The 20,441-nt window shown below is 29.4% G+C and overlaps 1 protein-coding gene across 7 annotated transcripts in view; it reads left to right on the top strand.

Moving 5' to 3' along the window:
• LOC112680347 (protein sickie) overlaps positions 1-20,441 on the top strand; it is a 91,815-nt gene that overhangs the window by 11,951 nt on the left and 59,423 nt on the right. For 6 of the 7 annotated variants that reach the window (XM_025550415.1, XM_025550417.1, XM_025550414.1 and 3 more), the window contains exons 2-5: positions 9,466-9,568; positions 10,104-10,228; positions 11,632-11,749; positions 12,983-13,035. In XM_025550415.1, coding sequence (XP_025406200.1) covers positions 10,139-10,228; positions 11,632-11,749; positions 12,983-13,035 — 261 coding nt within the window. In that variant the 5' untranslated portion in view covers positions 9,466-9,568; positions 10,104-10,138. Of the gene's footprint in view, positions 1-9,465; positions 9,569-10,103; positions 10,229-11,631; positions 11,750-12,982; positions 13,036-20,441 lie in introns of those variants that run through there. The other variant, XM_025550412.1, reaches the window with a different exon arrangement.

The raw sequence follows: 20,441 nt of genomic DNA, 5'->3' as shown, positions 1-20,441 counted from the left end.
TTAAATTTAGATAATTGTAAACATATCATATATTTACTAAATTACTTACGAAAGCATTAATTTAGAATTAAGTACGAAGAAAATTAGTTCTGAAATCAAGGAACTTTTTGATTTGGAATTGAATATCAATTTTCTATGAATAATATATTCAAATCAATATCTAAACATCAACACTCTTACTAACTGATTTGACTACATAGATTATTAACCACAGCGCTAGGTTACGGAAACATTTTCTATTACAAACCTTAATCCATAATGAATTTCTCTTGGCATAAATGCAATTGAAAAAAAATAGGGGAGCTTATATCCCCAACTAATATGCCCCTAAATATTGTTTGTATTTCTGTATAATTAATTTTAATTATTTTTATAAATAATTATTTGTATATATTCACATGAATGGATTTATTAAAGCTCTTTTAATGAAAAATATCTTACAAATCTGGTAGTTAAAATTATGAATTTATAACTTTTTCAAATGCGTAATGATTATAATATTCATAATTTGGTAGTAATTCGAGGAAAACATTTTTCGGTTTTCAATCTATAAGTGCTAACAGTATAAAAAAAAGATTATTAACATTATTCGGTCAATTACGGTTTGATTTTGCAATTATTTTATTAAATCACAACAGACACTTGTAAGTTATATCGTATAACCTACAACACAATGTTGGAAGTTCGATGCTTCGCCAGATACGTGTTTCCTAAAATTGTGCCCCTTCCTCCTAGACCTCGGGCGAAATAATAATTGTATTTTTTAACTCATCATTCATGTACCACGGTCATGTTACCTATTTTCTCATGTCCATCCGTTTACTCAGCGCTAAGATTCAAAATATTGTGCTATAATTGTTATTACTTATATTGGGTAAATTAGTTATTATGTAAACACATAATTATTATTGCAATACAATCCTAAACAAACTATACTTCAAAGTTCTTTTTTCTTTTGGTGTCGACCAATTAAATAACCTCATCGCACAATATAGTACAACACACATGGTTAAGACGGTGAAGTAGCCGTTTGCAAGTGCGACTCAATGGGAAAAAAATAAAAATTTATTGTTTATTTAAACACATTTTAGAAAAGTATTTATTTACTCTTTAACCAGGCGCCAACGTACGTTTTATAGGTGTAGTGTTGATGACTTTATTCAGTCGGGAATCATAACTCTGGAACAATTATTCTTCTAACAAGCCTGCAGTGTGCGTATACCGTGGGTATATAGTAATTTATTTCGGGTTCATTAGTTCCATAGTTTATGTAAATTATTATTAGTGTACGTATTATTTTTCCAGAGATTTATGGTACTAAAAACTTTACTTCTTCGTTTTGTTTTAACTTTTACAAACTTTTTTTTATATTCAACACGTGTAAAATAACGTATAAATATTTCATATACCTTTCTAAATTGTTGAAATTGTTGCGATCAACAACATTAAAAGTCAAATAACAAACACATAACTATATTTTTTGAAACATCAAAAATACATTAGGGAAATTAAATACATAAATGTATGTTGGCGTCTGCGAATCGTTATTTTATTCTTAATAATATTGTGTAGGCCAATAAAAACGTGTCGGGTAACCGTAAAATAAAATTTCATATTTAAAGAAGCTGTAAGAACTCGATGTTATTCTTTTACTGTCAAAAAAAAAAAAAAAAAGGAATTCCCAAAAGGTCTTCTTAGTGCGGCAGAAACTAAAAACAAGGTAGGTATATATAGGTACCAAATGGATTTATTCAAATTGAGTTTCATCGCCTCCGGGTCAAAAGTCTTTCTCCCCTCTGAAAAGTCGCCAGGTTAATTTCAACCGCTGCTCTTTTACAACCTCTCCATTTACCCTACAAACATTGCCGCTCAGACCCCGAACATACGTTTTGGCGACTTGTAACCCAACGAGTAAATTATAGATTCTTGTAATACAATACCTTTTTCATAAAAACTATATGCAGTATAAGTTTTGCAAACATTTATATCTTATAATATACGATATAAGCGTATTATATTCAATTTTACAACACAATTCCATAACATAGCATAATTTATTTTATAAGACAAATTCATTTAAATTTTGTGGTATAGTAAATCCTTTTATACTACTACCTTATCTAAACTTTATGTAATAAGGATATTATTTTTCTGAAAATCATATATTTTGCCTTATTTGCATTAACGCACAAAACAAAATACAAATAATATTAATAATAATAATAATAATAGTAAACTAAATTTAATAATATTATAAAGTATGCCAGTTTTTCTAAATTAAATCTATCTTATAGCTGTCTTTATTTATTATGATTATTTTTTTAATGGCATCTAATTAGTGTTGTTTTTTTATTCAACACAAAACAATCACTAACGATTAAACAAGTATCATGAGCATGTTTTATTTTTTTAACCAATGCAATTAATATAATATAAATAAACACATTCAAATATTGCAAGATATCAATATTTTTTTTTTTTTGGAACTCTACTTATATGTTGTGTCATGTAAACATGAATAAATAATTTTACTAGAAAAACGTGTATAGTAATATTGGTGAAACGATTAGTCACCTATATATTATACTATGATCTTGTAAAGTTATTTATAAGCCTACATGTCTACACATGTTTTACATTACGCTCAACAACTTTTGATCACAACATCCATCTAGATCGGTTTTGAAGGGCAAAAGAGAGCGCAGTCGATACTTCATAAATGTCGAACAACGTTTCATTTACTCCTACAAGACCGCAGCAGCTCATTTTTCATAGATCAAAATCGTTCATCATTTTTCGTATACTTTCTCTGACACTGTCGCCTTCTCTCCCTAATCGATGTCATATGTATATGACATACATATGTGTATATATATATATATATTGAAATTTGTGTATATATTATACATACAAATTTCAATATACAATTACTTTCAACACAATGCATAGCCGTTGAATTGTATACAAACTATACGTATATACAAGTGTAATGTAAAAAATTGATTTTTTCGAACACGACCACATCTTGAAAGCGGTAAAACCCCGCGGACGCATACTAAGTCAATCACTGAGTTTTTTATTTTTATTTATGTTTTAGGTATTTCACCGAGTGTTCTGTTAGCTCAGGTGGCGTGGGCGCGATTATTCCCCCTTACGTTCGTTCCTGTTAAACAAATGAATGTCAGGTGGCAGTAGCAACATTTTATCCGAGTTTTTTTTTTTAAATATTTTTCTTTAATTTTTTGTTCATACCTACTCATAATACATTATATTTTCTAAAGAGTTATAACCACGCTTTAGTAACAATCACGTAACAATAGAATATTATTAAAATAAATTAACCCACTAACATTTGTAGTTTATTGTCTAATGTTTCATGTTCAACGTTGTGTTTAAGTTCTCACACGGGTCACAGGTATATTATTTTTTTTTTTTATGTACATCAAACTTATATGATAAAAAAAGAACACTATATAAAAGATTTGTACTTTTAATACCGTTATTATTTTTACAAGTATGCGATTTGACGATATCAGTAATCCGAGAGGTATCATAAATCAGTAATCCGTTTAGTTCTATCTTGTACAGTCAATAGGTTTTAGGTTTTAGGTTTTATTGCGATAACAAAGATTTTAAAAATGTTGTACACAACTAAGGTTGCCAACCGTCCCGCGTGTGGTGAGTCCAAACCTTAAAAAAACACTTTGTTGATACTGGAATAGATTACCAAAATATTATAAGATACGTCAAAACTAGGTGGCTGTCATTGAATCCCGTTATTAGGAATATTTTATGCGGATTTCCAGTGTTGAAATCATATTTTATAACTCTTTGAGATGACTGTCCAGAGGCATTAAGGAATTTTTTTTATGACAACCACGCAAAGAAAACAGAATATTTTCTTGGATTCCTAGATAATGCTTTAAAGATATTTAAGAATGTCATCATGTTTTTGGAAAAAAATAAAGCATTATTTTGTAAAACCTACAATATCTTAACAGATTTACGCCTAAAAATAGAGCAAAGCATTGACGACAAATTCTTTGGATTTATTTGCTAAATGCTCTTATTAGTTTCACAATTGATGAACAAGAGTTTATTAATAATGTTTTGGTTACTTGGTACAAAAATGCATTGATATACTTGGACGATCTCTTAATTTTTCGGAAAATAATAATTTGACATTAACACGGATATATTCTTTGGAACAAGGATCTCTCTATGTGTTGCAAAAAATTATCACTCATCAAACTTATAGATATGGACGAACTTTAGAATGAATTTTGCAGTATTAAAGAAACTCTAAATAAAATTATTGAGGAGCGTAAGCAAACACCTCTGTCGAATGAAAAGAAAAACTACTTATGAAACTTGACACGAACTTTTTCAGTGTTTAAATATACTGAACTTATTAAAGATTTTCCAGTTTATTGTATCTATTTAAATTCAAACGCCACTGCTGGAATAATATTTTCATTTTGTAGAAATGCCTAAACTGATTTAAGAAATTTTGAGCACATTAAGGCAGAACTGCAAATAAAAATGAATTTTCAGTGTAATTGTAAAGAATTTTATAATTATGATGTAAAAAATAAAAAAATGCTCAAGTGTGCCAAATCACAAGTATTCTCTGAAAAGAAAAATGTATTATTTAATTGGGCAAAGCACTATATTTACTGATTTGTGTTAAAAAAAGACTTGTTATGATTACTTTAAAATAGCATTTATTCTATTAATTTTATTTCAAATTTTAAATAAAACTGATAAAAAATATTAAAATCTTTTTTCTCTCGTTTCTGTAAATTTGAAGACATGTTTCGCTTTTTTTTTTTTTTGTCAAGACCAGGATATAAATATCTGGTTTCCCGCTTATCTTTTAATAAAAATTGGCAACTCTATTCACAACATATGTAAAAGAATAAAATATACCATATACAAAAATAAAATGTTAGTCTATCGAGATAAATAATAAAACTAATTAACTGTCAATCATTAATAAATATTCAAATAGTTTATCGATATTATTTTTATTTTTTACTATTCAATTTAAAATGCACTCTATTTTTATTTATTTATTACTTCTAAACGCTTTTACTTTTCGGCCAAAACGTGCATCGTATACCTACATCGGCAAGATAAAAATCCAGCTTACAGATTTCTATCGTTCATCTCCCCTCCGAAGCTTTGAATGATTTTAATTCTATTTTCTGTTCTCTAGTCACCCTTTTTCTCTTCTTACTTTCGATCTAGAAACTCTTCTCTCTAAATATATATCAATATTATTCGAATATAAATAATATCACTATACTCCTAATATTATTTGTATTTCTTAATTTATTTATTAAATGTATTCCTTTATTACTACAGTCCTTGAACCAATAATTTTATCATATTTTCACGTGTATAATCAAAAACATATTTTGTCTCTATATTTTGCTTTATTGGCTTTTACAAATACATTTGTACAATTATTTCAGTAAAATTCGAACTGTAGTTGTTAATTATCAAAAATAATAAGTAAATGCAATAAAATATATTTATACTTATTTGTTATTATTTAATATTAACGTATACGAACGTTTAGTACAATCTGAAAATTATATAGTGTGTTACAGAATCTTTTACGAAAATATAATTTTGTGAAGCTCCAACTTTATCAATTTTCAATACCGTTCGAACTTGCAAGTTATTATTTTTCATTTTAATATGTTGTATAATTTATTATGATCGTTGACTTTGTTTTATACCATTGAAAGTACCCTGATCACTTTGCATCCGGTGAATAAAAAGGAATGATAAATGGGTAAGAAAATCTTCATTAATTATTTATTAATATGACGTTTTGCAGTTTTGAAACCCGTGTTCATCAAAACGCGTTTACCTCACATTTATTTCCATATTCAATTTATTGATTAATAATAATTGTAAAATATGTTTAATATATTCGTTACGACTCATCACTCAATATTAATATATTCACATTTTTTATTGACACAATTTTTACTATGTTTTACTATTTTAATGTATCGATGAAATTATTATAAAGGAATGAAAAGAATATGATGAATTTTTATTGAAAAGTGTAATTTCGATATTTTACTTCACTTAATATGATCCGCATTTGATCATAACCGATTATTACTGTCCCGAATAAGGAGAAGAGGGGCTATAATTCAGATCAACGAGTTATAATTGGACATGCTCGGAAAACTTTGCTGCTGCTTGGTTTCGTTCAAGCGCGAAAGGTACACTGTTAGCAAGTGTTGTGTGTAAAGGACTACTTCATCCAGGTGCTTTTAAATCAGCCGGGAGCGGGCCTTGGAAAACTTAATTCTCCCGGGAGAAACTCGACCGTCCAATAAATAAACTACTAGTGCAGACCGTTTTTGCTCGGAAAACTCGATTTTCCACATTTTCCACTTCTACCCAATATGTACGAATGTCTGACCAAAATTTATACCCCCCCCCCCCCCCCCCCATAAATTCGGGAAAATACCTTAAAATCCCAAAAAGCTTTTCTAGTAAAACCAATCTTATGTTTTAGCGTGTTAGTGGCGATTAATTCTTATTAATGGGCATGTCATATGTTATTGTAGTACATACAGTGAAGTTCGGTAAAAGTTCCTTACGCGTATTCACTGAATAAACTTTAAAACTTACGTTTTTCGATATTTGCTATTCTACGTTTACCGACAGTCTCATGTGTATTAGTTTTATTCGCAACACGTGTCTCCTTTTGGATCAATATTATATATATATATGTGTACGTATTTATGTTTATACATATATACGTTTATTCTTATATGCAATTTATGTATATGACGAATAAAATATAACCATATATAAAATGCGTACAGCTTTTGTGGAAATAAATAAATAAATAACTAGTTTAGAGCAAAAGTTATTTCACACGTTTAAATAATGTTTTATGTTTACAAGCCTTATCTCCTCTGAGGTATAAATAATCAATAATACTAAATAAACAGCCTTCTGTTAACTTAGTCAATAACATTTTAATATTAAATGATTTGTAATGTACATGATACTATTGCAGTACGTGTATTAATAACTTTTGAAAAAATATTTTATTTTTTTTAAATAATGAATATTTATAATTTTTAAATATGCCATGATATCCAAAAATACATTATAAGATACGGTAAACAGTAAAAAATTTAAAACTTTTATAATAAGTTAATGAAGATTCAGCAAATTTTTCCTTTTTAAAAAAAAATTATCGTTAAATTTTATTTTTTTACACCTAACCCTAAATCACAATTTACGTAACGTGCAATACAGTTAAGTTCATCATATTTGAAACGTGTAAAATCTTGCGATGTACAACACACTTCTAAACCCATAATACGTATTTATATTAAATAGTAATTAAATATTAACTTGCTTTGTAGCTGCAGTGTGTACTTGTTGAGGTTGGATTAACCGATAGCGTGTCAACACACATCAAACTACTCAATGCGTTAAGTCATCATGCAAATATTGAATTAGTGAGTGCAAGAAAATAAAATAAAAAAAAACGGACGCATTAAAGGTGTCACTGTTTATTCGAATATAATATTTTTAGTATGTTTATGTGGAAAATAATACATTTTGATTCGAAAAATAACATTTTCTAATGACATTTTCACTTTACCTTTGTGTTCACAATACGAGATTAGAGAAGAGCAATAATTTATTTGAAATAGTTCGTAGCTGGTACATGTTATAGATACTGTTTGCAAAGCCTTTTTATAAATGCCACAACCGTCGGCTCTTTACGGTGCCATTATTCCCGTGTAATTTATTTTTCATGGATCCTTTCGCATAATGTTCTTTTCTTTATGGTTTCGGAGACCGAGTAAAAACAGGGAAAATGCAAATCGGCGAGACGTGAAGAAAATAACCGTGAAATATTATTTGTTGTAAAACTATATAATTCACTGTTGTTACATTTTGCCCCCCTCCTAGGCCCCTGTGGAACGGAGAAAAAAAACTTGTCCAAATTGATTAAAAGCACAGACTCCGAGTGCGTTAGATTAGGCCGAAGAAAAAAAACTAATAAGAAAATCCGGTGATTTTGCTGAGGTCGTAAAAGCGACCTTTGAACGTGAAAAATAAAAAGTTTCTTAGCTTTATACTGGCAAGACCTCCAGGCGTTTCTTAAAACCTTACTACACACTGCACACGAGAAACGACTCAGTCGATTTGTAATGCAATTCTCCGCCTACTCTCGCCTCATCTTCTGTCCGTTTCGGGGGCCCCGCAGATTACAGTGCTCCCTCGGTCTCAGAAATATTACGGATAAGAGTAAACTTTCCTTGGCTTCACAGAAAGAAAAGGTATATATATAAATGTATTATACACACACACACACACACACACAAGTATATACACATACATACTTTTTCGCGTGGCCTTCACTTTCCTGTCAACAAAAAGGGTCTTGTATGTATGCGCAAGGGGAATTATTAAGTTTACCGTGCAAAATGCTAGGATACAAATAGGGTTGCTATATGTACGTGTGTATGAATGAGAAAATGATAGCATTGCCACAGTATTAACACTCTAAAATTCTAATAATATATAGTAAGTTGTTTTTCGTATTCAAATATTTCGTGCACCACGTATAATAACATAGAAAAATAAAAACCATAAAACATTAATATTATTTCGTGTGCTCGCTAATCATTTACACTCTGTATTCAAAATGATAATGATCGTTTAATATAATATTTAATAATTTTATATTTTATCAATGTTCAATAATATACGAGTACAAACAAAACGTAGAGTCCAAATAGTAGTCAGATAGTAAGAAAATCAAATTGTATACATCATCGTAAATATGCGTAAATCACGAACAGAAACAGATATAATAATGATGTGACTATAATAACATAGTCAACGTATTATTTTATCATATAATGAGTACGTGGGAGTTCGATTTTATTCGTAAGCGGGCTGAATTTTACGAAAATTCATACGATCTCTGTAATCATAAAACATAGTATAGTAGATGACTACTTTTATACCGTAGTTCTAAACATTTTTGCTCGAATAAAGATTTTTATTTTTCAACGCTAAAAAGATGCTGATCTCCTTTAGACCTTCATTAGCATAATAATAAACTTTCCGGAATTTTCATATCGCAGCAGGGTAACACGTCTAGTAATTATTATTAATTACTCTTCTGTAATACTATAACTATATTATTAGTATTGTTGTATATTCTACAATTACAGATGTATAATACTGTTATGATAGCATTAAATATTAGTTAGCGTTAACATACTAGCGCATTTGGACGGAACAACTTCTTGAACCATATTTAGTACCTAACATATTCTATACTTTACGATGTATATTTTACAAAATCAAGAATAATTATTATTTAGTGTTCTACTATATATTTTTAAATGTAAACTTTACTTTGTATGACTTATTTTATGTTTGTTTATTTTGTTTCAGGAATACTCACTCCAGTCACCTAATGGCCAACAATCTAATGGAGATCACTTGGATACGGTCCATAAAAAACAAACTAAAATAAAAAAAAATACATTACTTTTCGGTAAGACATACGCAGATACGCACATGCTGGCTATGTTATATTTTTAAACAGTAACACGTCTGGATATAGTACTCATACGATTTCAATAAGATCTACCTTTGATTTTAAAGATTCATAAAACTTGTCTATTTTAGGATTCTATTAATTTTAATAGTTTAATGTACGTACCCTTTTTGTGGTGAAATTGTTTTTTTAGATATAAGGATTTTAGCTTAAATGATTTATTTAGAATTTCAGTTACATAATTAGACTATTTTTTACAAACTATTAATGTTACTATTTATATGTGTAGTCGAAAGCAAGTAATAAAAATGTTTAACATATAAAGATCAATAGTTAATATTTAGAACCATTGTGTGTTATATTAAAAATTTTATATCCAAATATACGATGAATTACTTGAATTATGGATTTTAAAGATTTATTTTCAGTAACATTTTTATTTATTTATTTGAAGAAAAATAATTTATAATTACATATATTTACATAAACGAAATTAATTAATTTTCTATGTATTGTGTTTTATCAATTTTAGTTGAATGAGCTCGTCAAAGAAAACCGTTATAACCAATGTCGGGATGCATCAGGGTATCCCGGACGGGAGTCCGAAATGATAACAATGTGCAGAATCATCAACAACAATATGCACAAATAATTAAAGTAATTATTGTATGAGGATGATCAAATTATGTTAAAAAAAAAAAAATAATTACAAAGTAATTTTGTCCGAGGTGATATTTTATACGAAATTATTGGACAAAATGCTCCTGCATATTTAGTTTCAGATTTAATTGACTTAAACTGGAGGGTAAAATAAAATAATTTATCAAAATCTCAACGTTAAAAAATGTAGTGTTTATAAGTGAAATTACTTTAAAATTAAATTTTTAAATCGATAAACATTCGTGTAATTATATTCATTCAGTAATTATATTTAACGAATTTTTACTATATGTAATTTAACATTTTAGAAAAAATATACGATAAAAATCAGTTAAAATCTTATACTTAATTTGCTATTTAAATATCGAAAATTGAGTGATCGACTATCATTGAGTGAAAATATTAGATTTAAATATTAAGGGATTAATAAAAATAAAATAAAACAGTGTGCTTTAATTTCAAAATCTATTTTATACGTTGATTAATTTATCCAGTGCCTGATGAATGTTCTAATCGATTTAATTAGCAATGAGCGCCTGAAATAATCGGACATTAGCCTACTAAATCTACATAAATACATTGTAGCTCACTTTATAAAACACGTGTTTTAAGTGTATGCTTAAAATAATTTGTCCATTAAAATAAATTATTGTTAATTTCACTTATTATTTTGAGCAGTTACAATTATCTCCTAATTATCTCGACTTTGTTATTTACATTATGATGGAAACAACCGCAACACGATATCGATATATTTTATATTTTTATAAATTTGAAAATGTTTAATTATTATTATTATTACCATTTCTATCATTCCTTTTAATTATAATGCTGTTAGTTACTTTTGAAACTTTCAGTTGGATATTATAGTGAAATTTAGTATTTACGGGTAAAGTGTCTGAGAACAGCAGTGTTTCCCGGGTAACGATTAACGATCTCATTTAGACATTAATTACTATGAAAACTTTCATTATTTATGGCCCAAAATACTAAAACGATCTTCATAATTAAGGCTTTTGCTAAAATGTTGTAAGCATCCTTTTCACCCAATTAAAATGCTGAGGCATACCTAATGCGAACGATAAAAAATAATTGTATAATAAATCTTTCATTGCAAACATCTATTGGATACTCGTACCTGTATCATAAAAAAAAAATTTGTTTATGTTATAAAAAGTAGAATAATGATCTTCCAAGTTTCATTATTGTTTCTTTAAAATCAACTTTGAAATCCCTTTCACAGCTCAAAAACATTAAATTTCCCAGACCGGGGACACCCATCACCTTTTTAAATTGAAGCATGTGCAACAAATAAAGTCCTTTGTCACGCCACTGCATACACCATACATCGCTGTATTATATTCATTATTAGATTAACTATAATAATTTACTCATCTCAGGTGTACACAGATTGGGCAAATCATTACTTGGATAAAGCTAAATCGAAAAGGAATATTAAAGATTTACAATCAGACTTGGCCGACGGTGTTCTGCTTTCGGATCTCGTAGAAACTATTTGTGAGTACCTACATTTGATGTTAATAGAATGGAATTCGTCAGGATAATTACATAAATTCGAATTAAAATATTCATATCTTATTAATTTCTAATCACTATGGTATAATATAGTATAATATAGTGTAATGAACGTAGTACAATTAGTAACCATCTTTATAAGTAATAGCATAATCTATTATTTTATAATACCACAAAAGGAATTAAAAATAAATCCATGTTGTACCGTTAAAAAAATTATAGTATAAGAAGTTGGTTTAATCAAATATTAACGTTCATTGCGATTTTTACATTACACATAAATCCTTATTTATTTGCAAAAATATACTTAATCAACCCGCTGAAGCTTAGGCCATTGGGTGTGAAACGGCTGAAACAGATGTATCGGTTAGGATTACGTTTAGTGTTTTGGGCATTTTGGTACTCGTGGTTTGCTTGTGGGGGCATAAAATCCCGAGTGTTCACCCATCCTATATTTGGACAAGCAGCTTAACCGCAGTGCCGATTGGTAAACGTGGCTTACTACTGCACCATACATGTCCAACATATACGATTTACAATAATCTATAAATATATAATCATGTATAATACAATTACAAGGAAATTGTTTCAATATATATACATATCATTTTTCTTTCCTTAAAACGTTTAAACCGATTTGCAACGATTTGAAACATTATATTTTTTAATCAACTGATTATATTCAATTATTATGTAGATATGAGTAATTTTTTTTTTTTTTTAATTGTTTAATACCGGAAAATTATAGCTCGCTTAATGCACTATTAATTTAATTTCTTTTCGTATTGATAAAATTACATTACGTACAGACATTATAATTTATAATAGAGCTCACACTACACTCATTTCGAGTATGAATAAAACTCGGGTAAAACTATTTAAACCATCTTGTAAAACGATTTTATTACTTTTGCTTGGTAAAAACATATTTAAAAAAAAAAATTGGTTTTTGAGTTTAGAAAATCATACGGGGATAGGGTCGAGGAACTCAAACATATATATATATATATATATATATATAAATATACGAATTCGATGAGGTAAGAAATAAATATCAAACTAATGCAGTGATCAACGGTTCCGACTTAATGCTTGGCACTGCGTTAGGTTTCTTTATAGCGTTCGGTTTTACGAGGCTAAATGTACGGAAATCCCCAAAATCCATATGTCATATTACGTATAATATTATTAAGTGTCGCTTTTACGGATTTTCAGGCAATCATCGGTTGCCGGACGTGAACAGGAAACCAAGGACCCATTTACAAATGGTAAGTAGCAACGATTACGTAAGATATATATTATAGTGAAAAAATTTAAAAAAACCACTAGATCGGGGAATGGTTTCTTACGGTCGCGACCGTCGTAAACTTCCGAAACGAATGGAAACAGGATGTTGTGCGTACCGCGCGTGCACTCGAGCTCGGGGCGAAGGAGTGAAAAAAAATATATATATAATGATTTCCAATATTATGCACAAGACCCGAACGTGCATACGGTTTTGTGAACGGTGTAACACTTTTCGTCGATCAGCTGACTGCGGACAATGATAAGCGCGCGCGCGCGTACGTCCGAAACCAGTTTCCCCGTGCGCTTCCGACTGACCTACAAAAACTCCTGCGTTTTGTTTATAACCCATGCAATACGGATGGACGTACACGCGCGCAACCGAACGGACACACATTCTCAAACATACGTGAACACACACGCACACGGGTGCACACACACGCGTCGTCGCCCACCTGTACGTGCGCGTACGGGCGCCATTTTGAAGGTTAAACGGCCGTCGCCGAAGAAGTTTACCGTCCGATTGACGACCCGTTTTAACTCTGACCTCCAACCGTGAAGATAACCCGTTCCGGTCCGAAAGAAAGCCGAGAAACTGCACGGTCGACGACCACCGGTTCACGTCGTGTGATATGTGATGACAATATCGCGAACGGCACCCAAATCAAATTTTATAATGTATGCCATAATAACGGAAATCACTAGACCTGTCCCAATGTTTACGGCACGTATCGTTGTGTCCTGTACACACGCGCCGAATCGAAATTCTCTTCGTGGATCGAGTTCATTTACGTATTAGTATGTGTATGGCGGTCTCCACTTGATTACAATATGCCGTGACGATATCATTAACGTGGTCGCTGTTCTGATTCTTGCTATAGACGTCAGCACAAAACTCTTCGACTTAACGACTACCCGTTCGTAATTTACCTTATTTCTATACGTGTATTAGATCAATACACAAAGGTTACCAGGTCGGGTAGTTGTTGGTAAATGAACGTGACGGTGATGATCATCGTACGTATCGTTATATATCGCCAACGATAACGTCGTGCTGTTGTTGTGTTGGGCGACACAGGTGCAAATCACGTTCGAATTCCGGGGGGGGGGGGGGAGAGGCTATACTAAGATAGAATCCAAATGCGGATTATTGTTGAGTTACGAACACAGACAACTGGAAAAAATATGTAAACGTAAATCTTTGGTGAGCAACATAATGTACCGCAGGAAAAATAAAACAAAATTATTTAATTTGTCACTTTTTACGGTATCGTTTTAAATTATTTTTTTCGTTGATTTTTAAGAAAGCCATCAACAATTTTTCGTGGACTCAAAGCCCAAAAATTCTTCCCTATTTGAGTCTCTGGTGGGCTACGTCATGTAGCCACGGAATAGCCGGAATTCATCAAAATGAGAAGAGTCAATCAATTATAACCGAAATCGCACTTTCGTCATTATCAATTTTCCTTTTTCGAATTTAAAACGGTATAAAAATGTGAACAGTAGGCATATAAAATTAGGAGTCCATTCATTGGTTCCTCCAGAAGGTCCAATGTCGATTAGGTGCGCTAAACGCAGTTTCGTGCGGAGCTTTGGTAACCGTAGATGCCACTTAATACTGACCTACCAAACTAGGTCGGTCAATGTCAAGTGTATGTAAAAGGTGTACACATTTTTTACAATAATAAATACAATTGCATAATCTTATTCACCGGACGTGTGAAATAATAATAAAACGCGTATGCGTTCACGAAAAATGTATATATATATATATATATATATATATATATATTACGTCCGCTTTTATATTAAACGGTACAAATTACCCGTTCGTTTGAATGTTTCGTGTACACGATTATATTTTTTAATTCTGAAACGTAGTTTTTATATTTATTGATTTTTAAATCAACGCGCACGGGCCATTGTTTAATATGTATTACAAAAAGTTAGTGCCTACCTACTGTCTACATAGAGACCAATCGATGAAATTAAAATGACGTTATAATCCTAATAAGTAAGCACACGAAACGGTCGGGGAAAAAAACAATAATAATAATAGTGGGTGCTGCCATACGATTATGTTGTCGGTGTCGGTGTCGGTGCCGGTGTACACCATAGCGTGGAGAAACAGTGTGCCGTGAACTGTACCAGCGGATAGACCGGTTCTCGTGTTCGTATGAAAAATAAAATAGTAAAATCGCGTGTGTAAAGTTTACGAATATAGAAATATTTATATGTAAATTTGAATTTTATTTCTTATAAATATTTTCGAACAGTTATTTTCCACTGGATAAGTGACGTTCGAAACAATCTTCTTTAACAAAGTAAGTCTCAAAAATAAACTCTATTCAATTTTAATATGCTAAAAATGTACACTTAATTTATAGAAATAAATGTACAACAGTTTACTAAGTTTATTTATTTAATTCAAAAAACGTTTAAAAATAAATAACTAAGTAAAGACGTTCTGTTACCATGCGGTATTCCAAAGTAGCTTTGTATAAATATCAATTAATTACCTAATATAGTTTTTTTTATTTTGAATGCTCCTCTTCAGATAAATTTATTTTAAAACATTTAGTATATTGTTTTAAGTGAGATATATATAATTAATAGAACAATAATTATTTAATTTTCTCTCATTTTCATAATGATACATATCAATATAAATCATGTACTGTAAAATTATATATTTTATTACTAAAGTAATGATAAACAATTATTTTAATTTTTGATAGTGATTTTAATTATATTACTTATTAAAAAATATACTTATATCTTATTTTTTCATACCTGAGAACATAATTTTAAAACATTTTTGTAGTCAGCTTTAGTATTTTAAATGTTTTCCTTTTTTTAAAAAAATATTTTAAATAAATAACAAAAAAAATATTTTTAATAAATATAATTTTACTAAAAAATATAAAGAAAATTTTTATTTCAATATTAGAAATATTAAACACTATATATATTATATTATTATACTATATTATATATTCATAAGTCAATTAAATAAACTATACATAGGTATTAGATAATAATAATATACGATTTATGGCTTATAAGTATAAATTAATATTATGTACGTTAAATCCAAAAAATATTAAATTCCATATCGACTTATTTGTGTAGTTAATACTAATTTCTAATTTCATTTTACTTTTGTCACATTAAATCTGTTATGCTTTTATATTTTTTCACGAATATAAGCTATACAAAAAAAAATAAAACTCAAAATATTAAAATGATTACAATTATACTACATAGACATGGTTAATATGATATGAAATATATTTCTTTAATACATTTATACTATAATGTACGATTTAAATTTTTTTTAATGAACATATGAACACTACATGATACTTATAATTTACAGTTGATTTACCCATGTAAAAATGACTATTAATATGTTCCAAATAGGAATTTTGGTTTTCAGTATTATTTGAATATATACTTTCATTATTCGGTACTGAACTACTAACACTACATTATCATTGCTTTTTAGCTTACTATATACACTATTTTTAAATATATGTTAGTGTTTTTATTCTAGAAATTTAGAAATGCTTAACAATTTTACTTTGAATAAATTCAAGTAAAATAAATAGCACAACTATAAAAATATTAATAAAATACATTATAATAAGATTTTTTCGAATATCTTATTGAATATTTAATGTATGCAATTATACATTTATATAGGTGTAAATTTAAAGATAAATATTAAATTTTAAATCAGAATAATTGACCCACCGAGATTTATAATTTTGGGTGGTTCGAATTTAATATTATACTGGCTTTTATTGCGATCCACTATGACACATTAATTTGTAATAAATTTCTGTATTAATTTAGCTACTTGTTTTCGGTCAGATCATACCTTGTACAAGTCACCAAAGCCTTATTCGGAAGCCTACACGATCGGATTAGCTCTTCAGCATACTTTATTTTTATGTCATCATTATATATATTTTTATTATTATTCCCATAAAATTTGTATTTAAAAACTAGTAGCTATAGAGATGTTAAATTAGTTTTTAATCAGAATTACACAATAATACATATTTAAATATAATAATATTTAATTTATATGGGAATTAATTAAATTAGTGTTTACATGGGAATAAATTAAAACAGATGAAAATGTAAAACGGTTCATTGTAATAATTATATTTTTAAAACAAATAATAACAAGAACATATTACAATAATATAAACATGTATAGTGAAACATCGTAATAGGTGTAAACTGTGAAGTAAACAATATTTTTTTAAGAAATATTTTCTTCTTTTTAAGTGTGACGAATAATAGTATAATTTAAGATATTTTTGTAAAATAAGGAAATATAATATTAAATTACCTATTCATAACATAAACCAACACCGCACCACATACGTTTTAATTATGTGTACAAAATAAATTGCATAAATAAACATATTTACATTTTTTTTTTTCGATCGTGCTTTTTCTGTCAACTTTAACAGTTTTTTTTTTTCATCGCACTCGACGTTTAATTAATATTTGACATTGCCGAGGCCATAGCTACATTTGAGTTTTTGGTTGAACGAAATTCTTTACAATACATAAATTCACCTAGACAACGGTTTCAGTCGCCAAATAATACGAATTGTCACGTCTCAAATGGAAACCTGTGACTTCATCTCGACCATTAATAAGAAAAAAAAAAGGAGAGAGAGAACAATAATTGTCAATTTTGTCACGGATAACCTTGGTATTTATTTTTATGCGGTTCACATCATTGTAGTCTGGTTCTAGTCTCGGGGAAAAAAAGATCAGTGCTCAGTTTATAATGCGAAAACAATAATACCAATACACATTAGTTACCTAATGCGAAAATCATGCACGAAAACGTTCGTATACAATGTAACGGTAATAATAATATTTATCCGTTACGCTGCTGTTACGCAATTAAGAAAAAAAGAAAACGTGCAGGTGAAAAATTTTATAGAACCCAAATTATAATACACCCGCATAATGATATTATACCTTAAGGTAATCTAAACCAAATTATTTTGTTATCCTATTTTTTGCTCTCATCATTAATCACTGCATCATCAATTTAATTTTTTTTTTTTTTTTAAAAATGTATATTGTATGTGTATTTTGTTCAACAATTTCTTAAATAATGCACATTACATATTATGTTCTTGTTCCTATTGAAATTCGGTACAGAACACACTTGTACCACAAGTCAGCAACAAATTTGCACGGTATTTCACATCGAAACCTTTTTGGAATTTAATAAAAATAAATGTCCGAAAAAAAATGAAATTAACATTTGAACTACTATAAGTAAAAAATATATGTATATATTTCTTTAGAGTACTTAATACGAGTCACATAAAACATTTTATATTAATGTTCTTTTTTTTTTTAATCACGAATTGTTCAATGGAATGCGAGTTACTGACAATTTAGTCGGACGAACAATAATAAAAATAATTAAAGAATAAAAAGTATAAATAATAAACACAGCAAATTTAATATTACACGATGAATTTGTCAGAAAATGTATTTTGAACACAAATATCTTGACTATTTCAATGTTTAGTTTTTAGTTTCTTCAAAAGTTTATTAATAAAAAAATGTTTTGAAGTTTATTATTTATAATATATACCTACCACGTAACTAATAACAGGCTATAATTTGGTGATTATTTCTAAAAATATTAAATGCAGTGGTTTTTTGCGTGTCAAGCTTATTTTTTTAGTGTTCTTCTCTTTTTACGCATAAAATACAATATTATAAGTACTCTGGTGTTTTAAATAATACGTAATCGTTGTTAAAATAAAAATATTCACCCGAAGAGAAAAATGTGCGATTCTTTACATTTAACGTACATATAGGTAGGTATGAAATATGAATGCAGCAGTATGGATGAAACAATAATAACTTATCGCTTTTTTTTTTTTATGTCACTGTACATATTTATACTATACCATACTATATACTTATGTGATGGTTCACACAAGTGATTATTATCGCCGATGTTGATTTTTTTTTTTTTACTTAAAATATAATTATCACCAACTACTAAGGTATATCATAATAACACTCGTAAACTATCCGATTTTCATTTTTAAACCGAACAAAAAGACATTTCGATTTAAGCGATGCAAATCGTTTCGCGTACGGTACATTACATCTGACTTAAAAATTGCATCATTGAACATTGTTTGTTTGGCTTAAAAATTAAAACGTCAATGTACCGAAGCACAACACGTAACAATGCTGTACGTTGTAAACTCAAGGGTGAAAAAACATAATAGTATTATTCGCGGTACATGCTGCACAGGTATTCCGTTTAATGTAGGGAATTTTATCATCAGTCATAACTTGAAATTGATAGTGCGCGAACGACACGTGCGAACGATTTTACAAATAAGTGAAATACTGTTTTAAAACCGTATTCGTAGGCAATTGTTTTGCGGCGGTACAGTGACCTATAACCTTAAAATGTTTCCTGACAGTCGTGCGCAAGAGGTCGTTACCTCCGGGACATATGTGCCTTTAATGATATAACATAGGTATATATGTATATATGTTTACATAATTCTATAATTTCAAGTCTGCTTTGTAGTTTTTTTTTTATATTTTATTTATATGTTTATAATCAGTTTATGCATTTCAATTAAATGTTGCGGGTTATATCGACTCCACCAAACATTGATTTCGCATACCTCCACGCGGAAAGTATAAAATTTGAGTTGAACTCTTTAATTTCTCCTGAAAATGTTCGTAACGTGATATCTGTCAACTAACTTATTCGCGCGATAAAACAATTGACTAATTGTTTTATTGCAAAACGGGTCATTCGATGGAAAGAAATACGTCCCCAATTTGCTAAAAAAATATAGTTTTAATTTGTAATTAACAAAAAAGTTTCATTTTATTTATTTCTCACCCCGTTTTTTTCTAGGCTCCTATTTTTTTTTTTTTATATATAACTTCGTCGTGCACGCGCAATATTATTACGTTTGCCCCGGAATTAACCGTACATCTGCGAGATCGCGCACTTCGATCAATGTAGGTACGAACCGCACAGAATATCGTACACACGGGGCGTGATTAAGGTCCGCGATTATTTTGTTCGGACGGAGTAACGGACTAATAAATAATAAAAAAAAAAAAAAAAAAAAACGTAAAACGTTTAAAACGAACCGATTTTTGAACAATGACACCGTGTGCGCCGGTGTACGCGTTTCGATTGGACAACGGACCTAACGGCGTCGGTACGCAACTGTCGGACGTGCGATTTTCGTTCGGTGCGCATCCGAGAAGCATACGAAGAAGGGAAAAAAATCGTTTTTTAATTGCACCGCAGCACGGAATCGTTATTACTTGCTCGTCCGCGTTTTTCCACGTC

This window comes from Sipha flava, unplaced genomic scaffold, assembly GCF_003268045.1.
Source record: "Sipha flava isolate LNK unplaced genomic scaffold, YSA_version1 176_pilon_pilon, whole genome shotgun sequence".
NCBI classification, from domain to species: Eukaryota; Metazoa; Arthropoda; class Insecta; order Hemiptera; family Aphididae; genus Sipha; species Sipha flava.
This window is presented reverse-complemented; position numbering and strand designations above follow the sequence as displayed.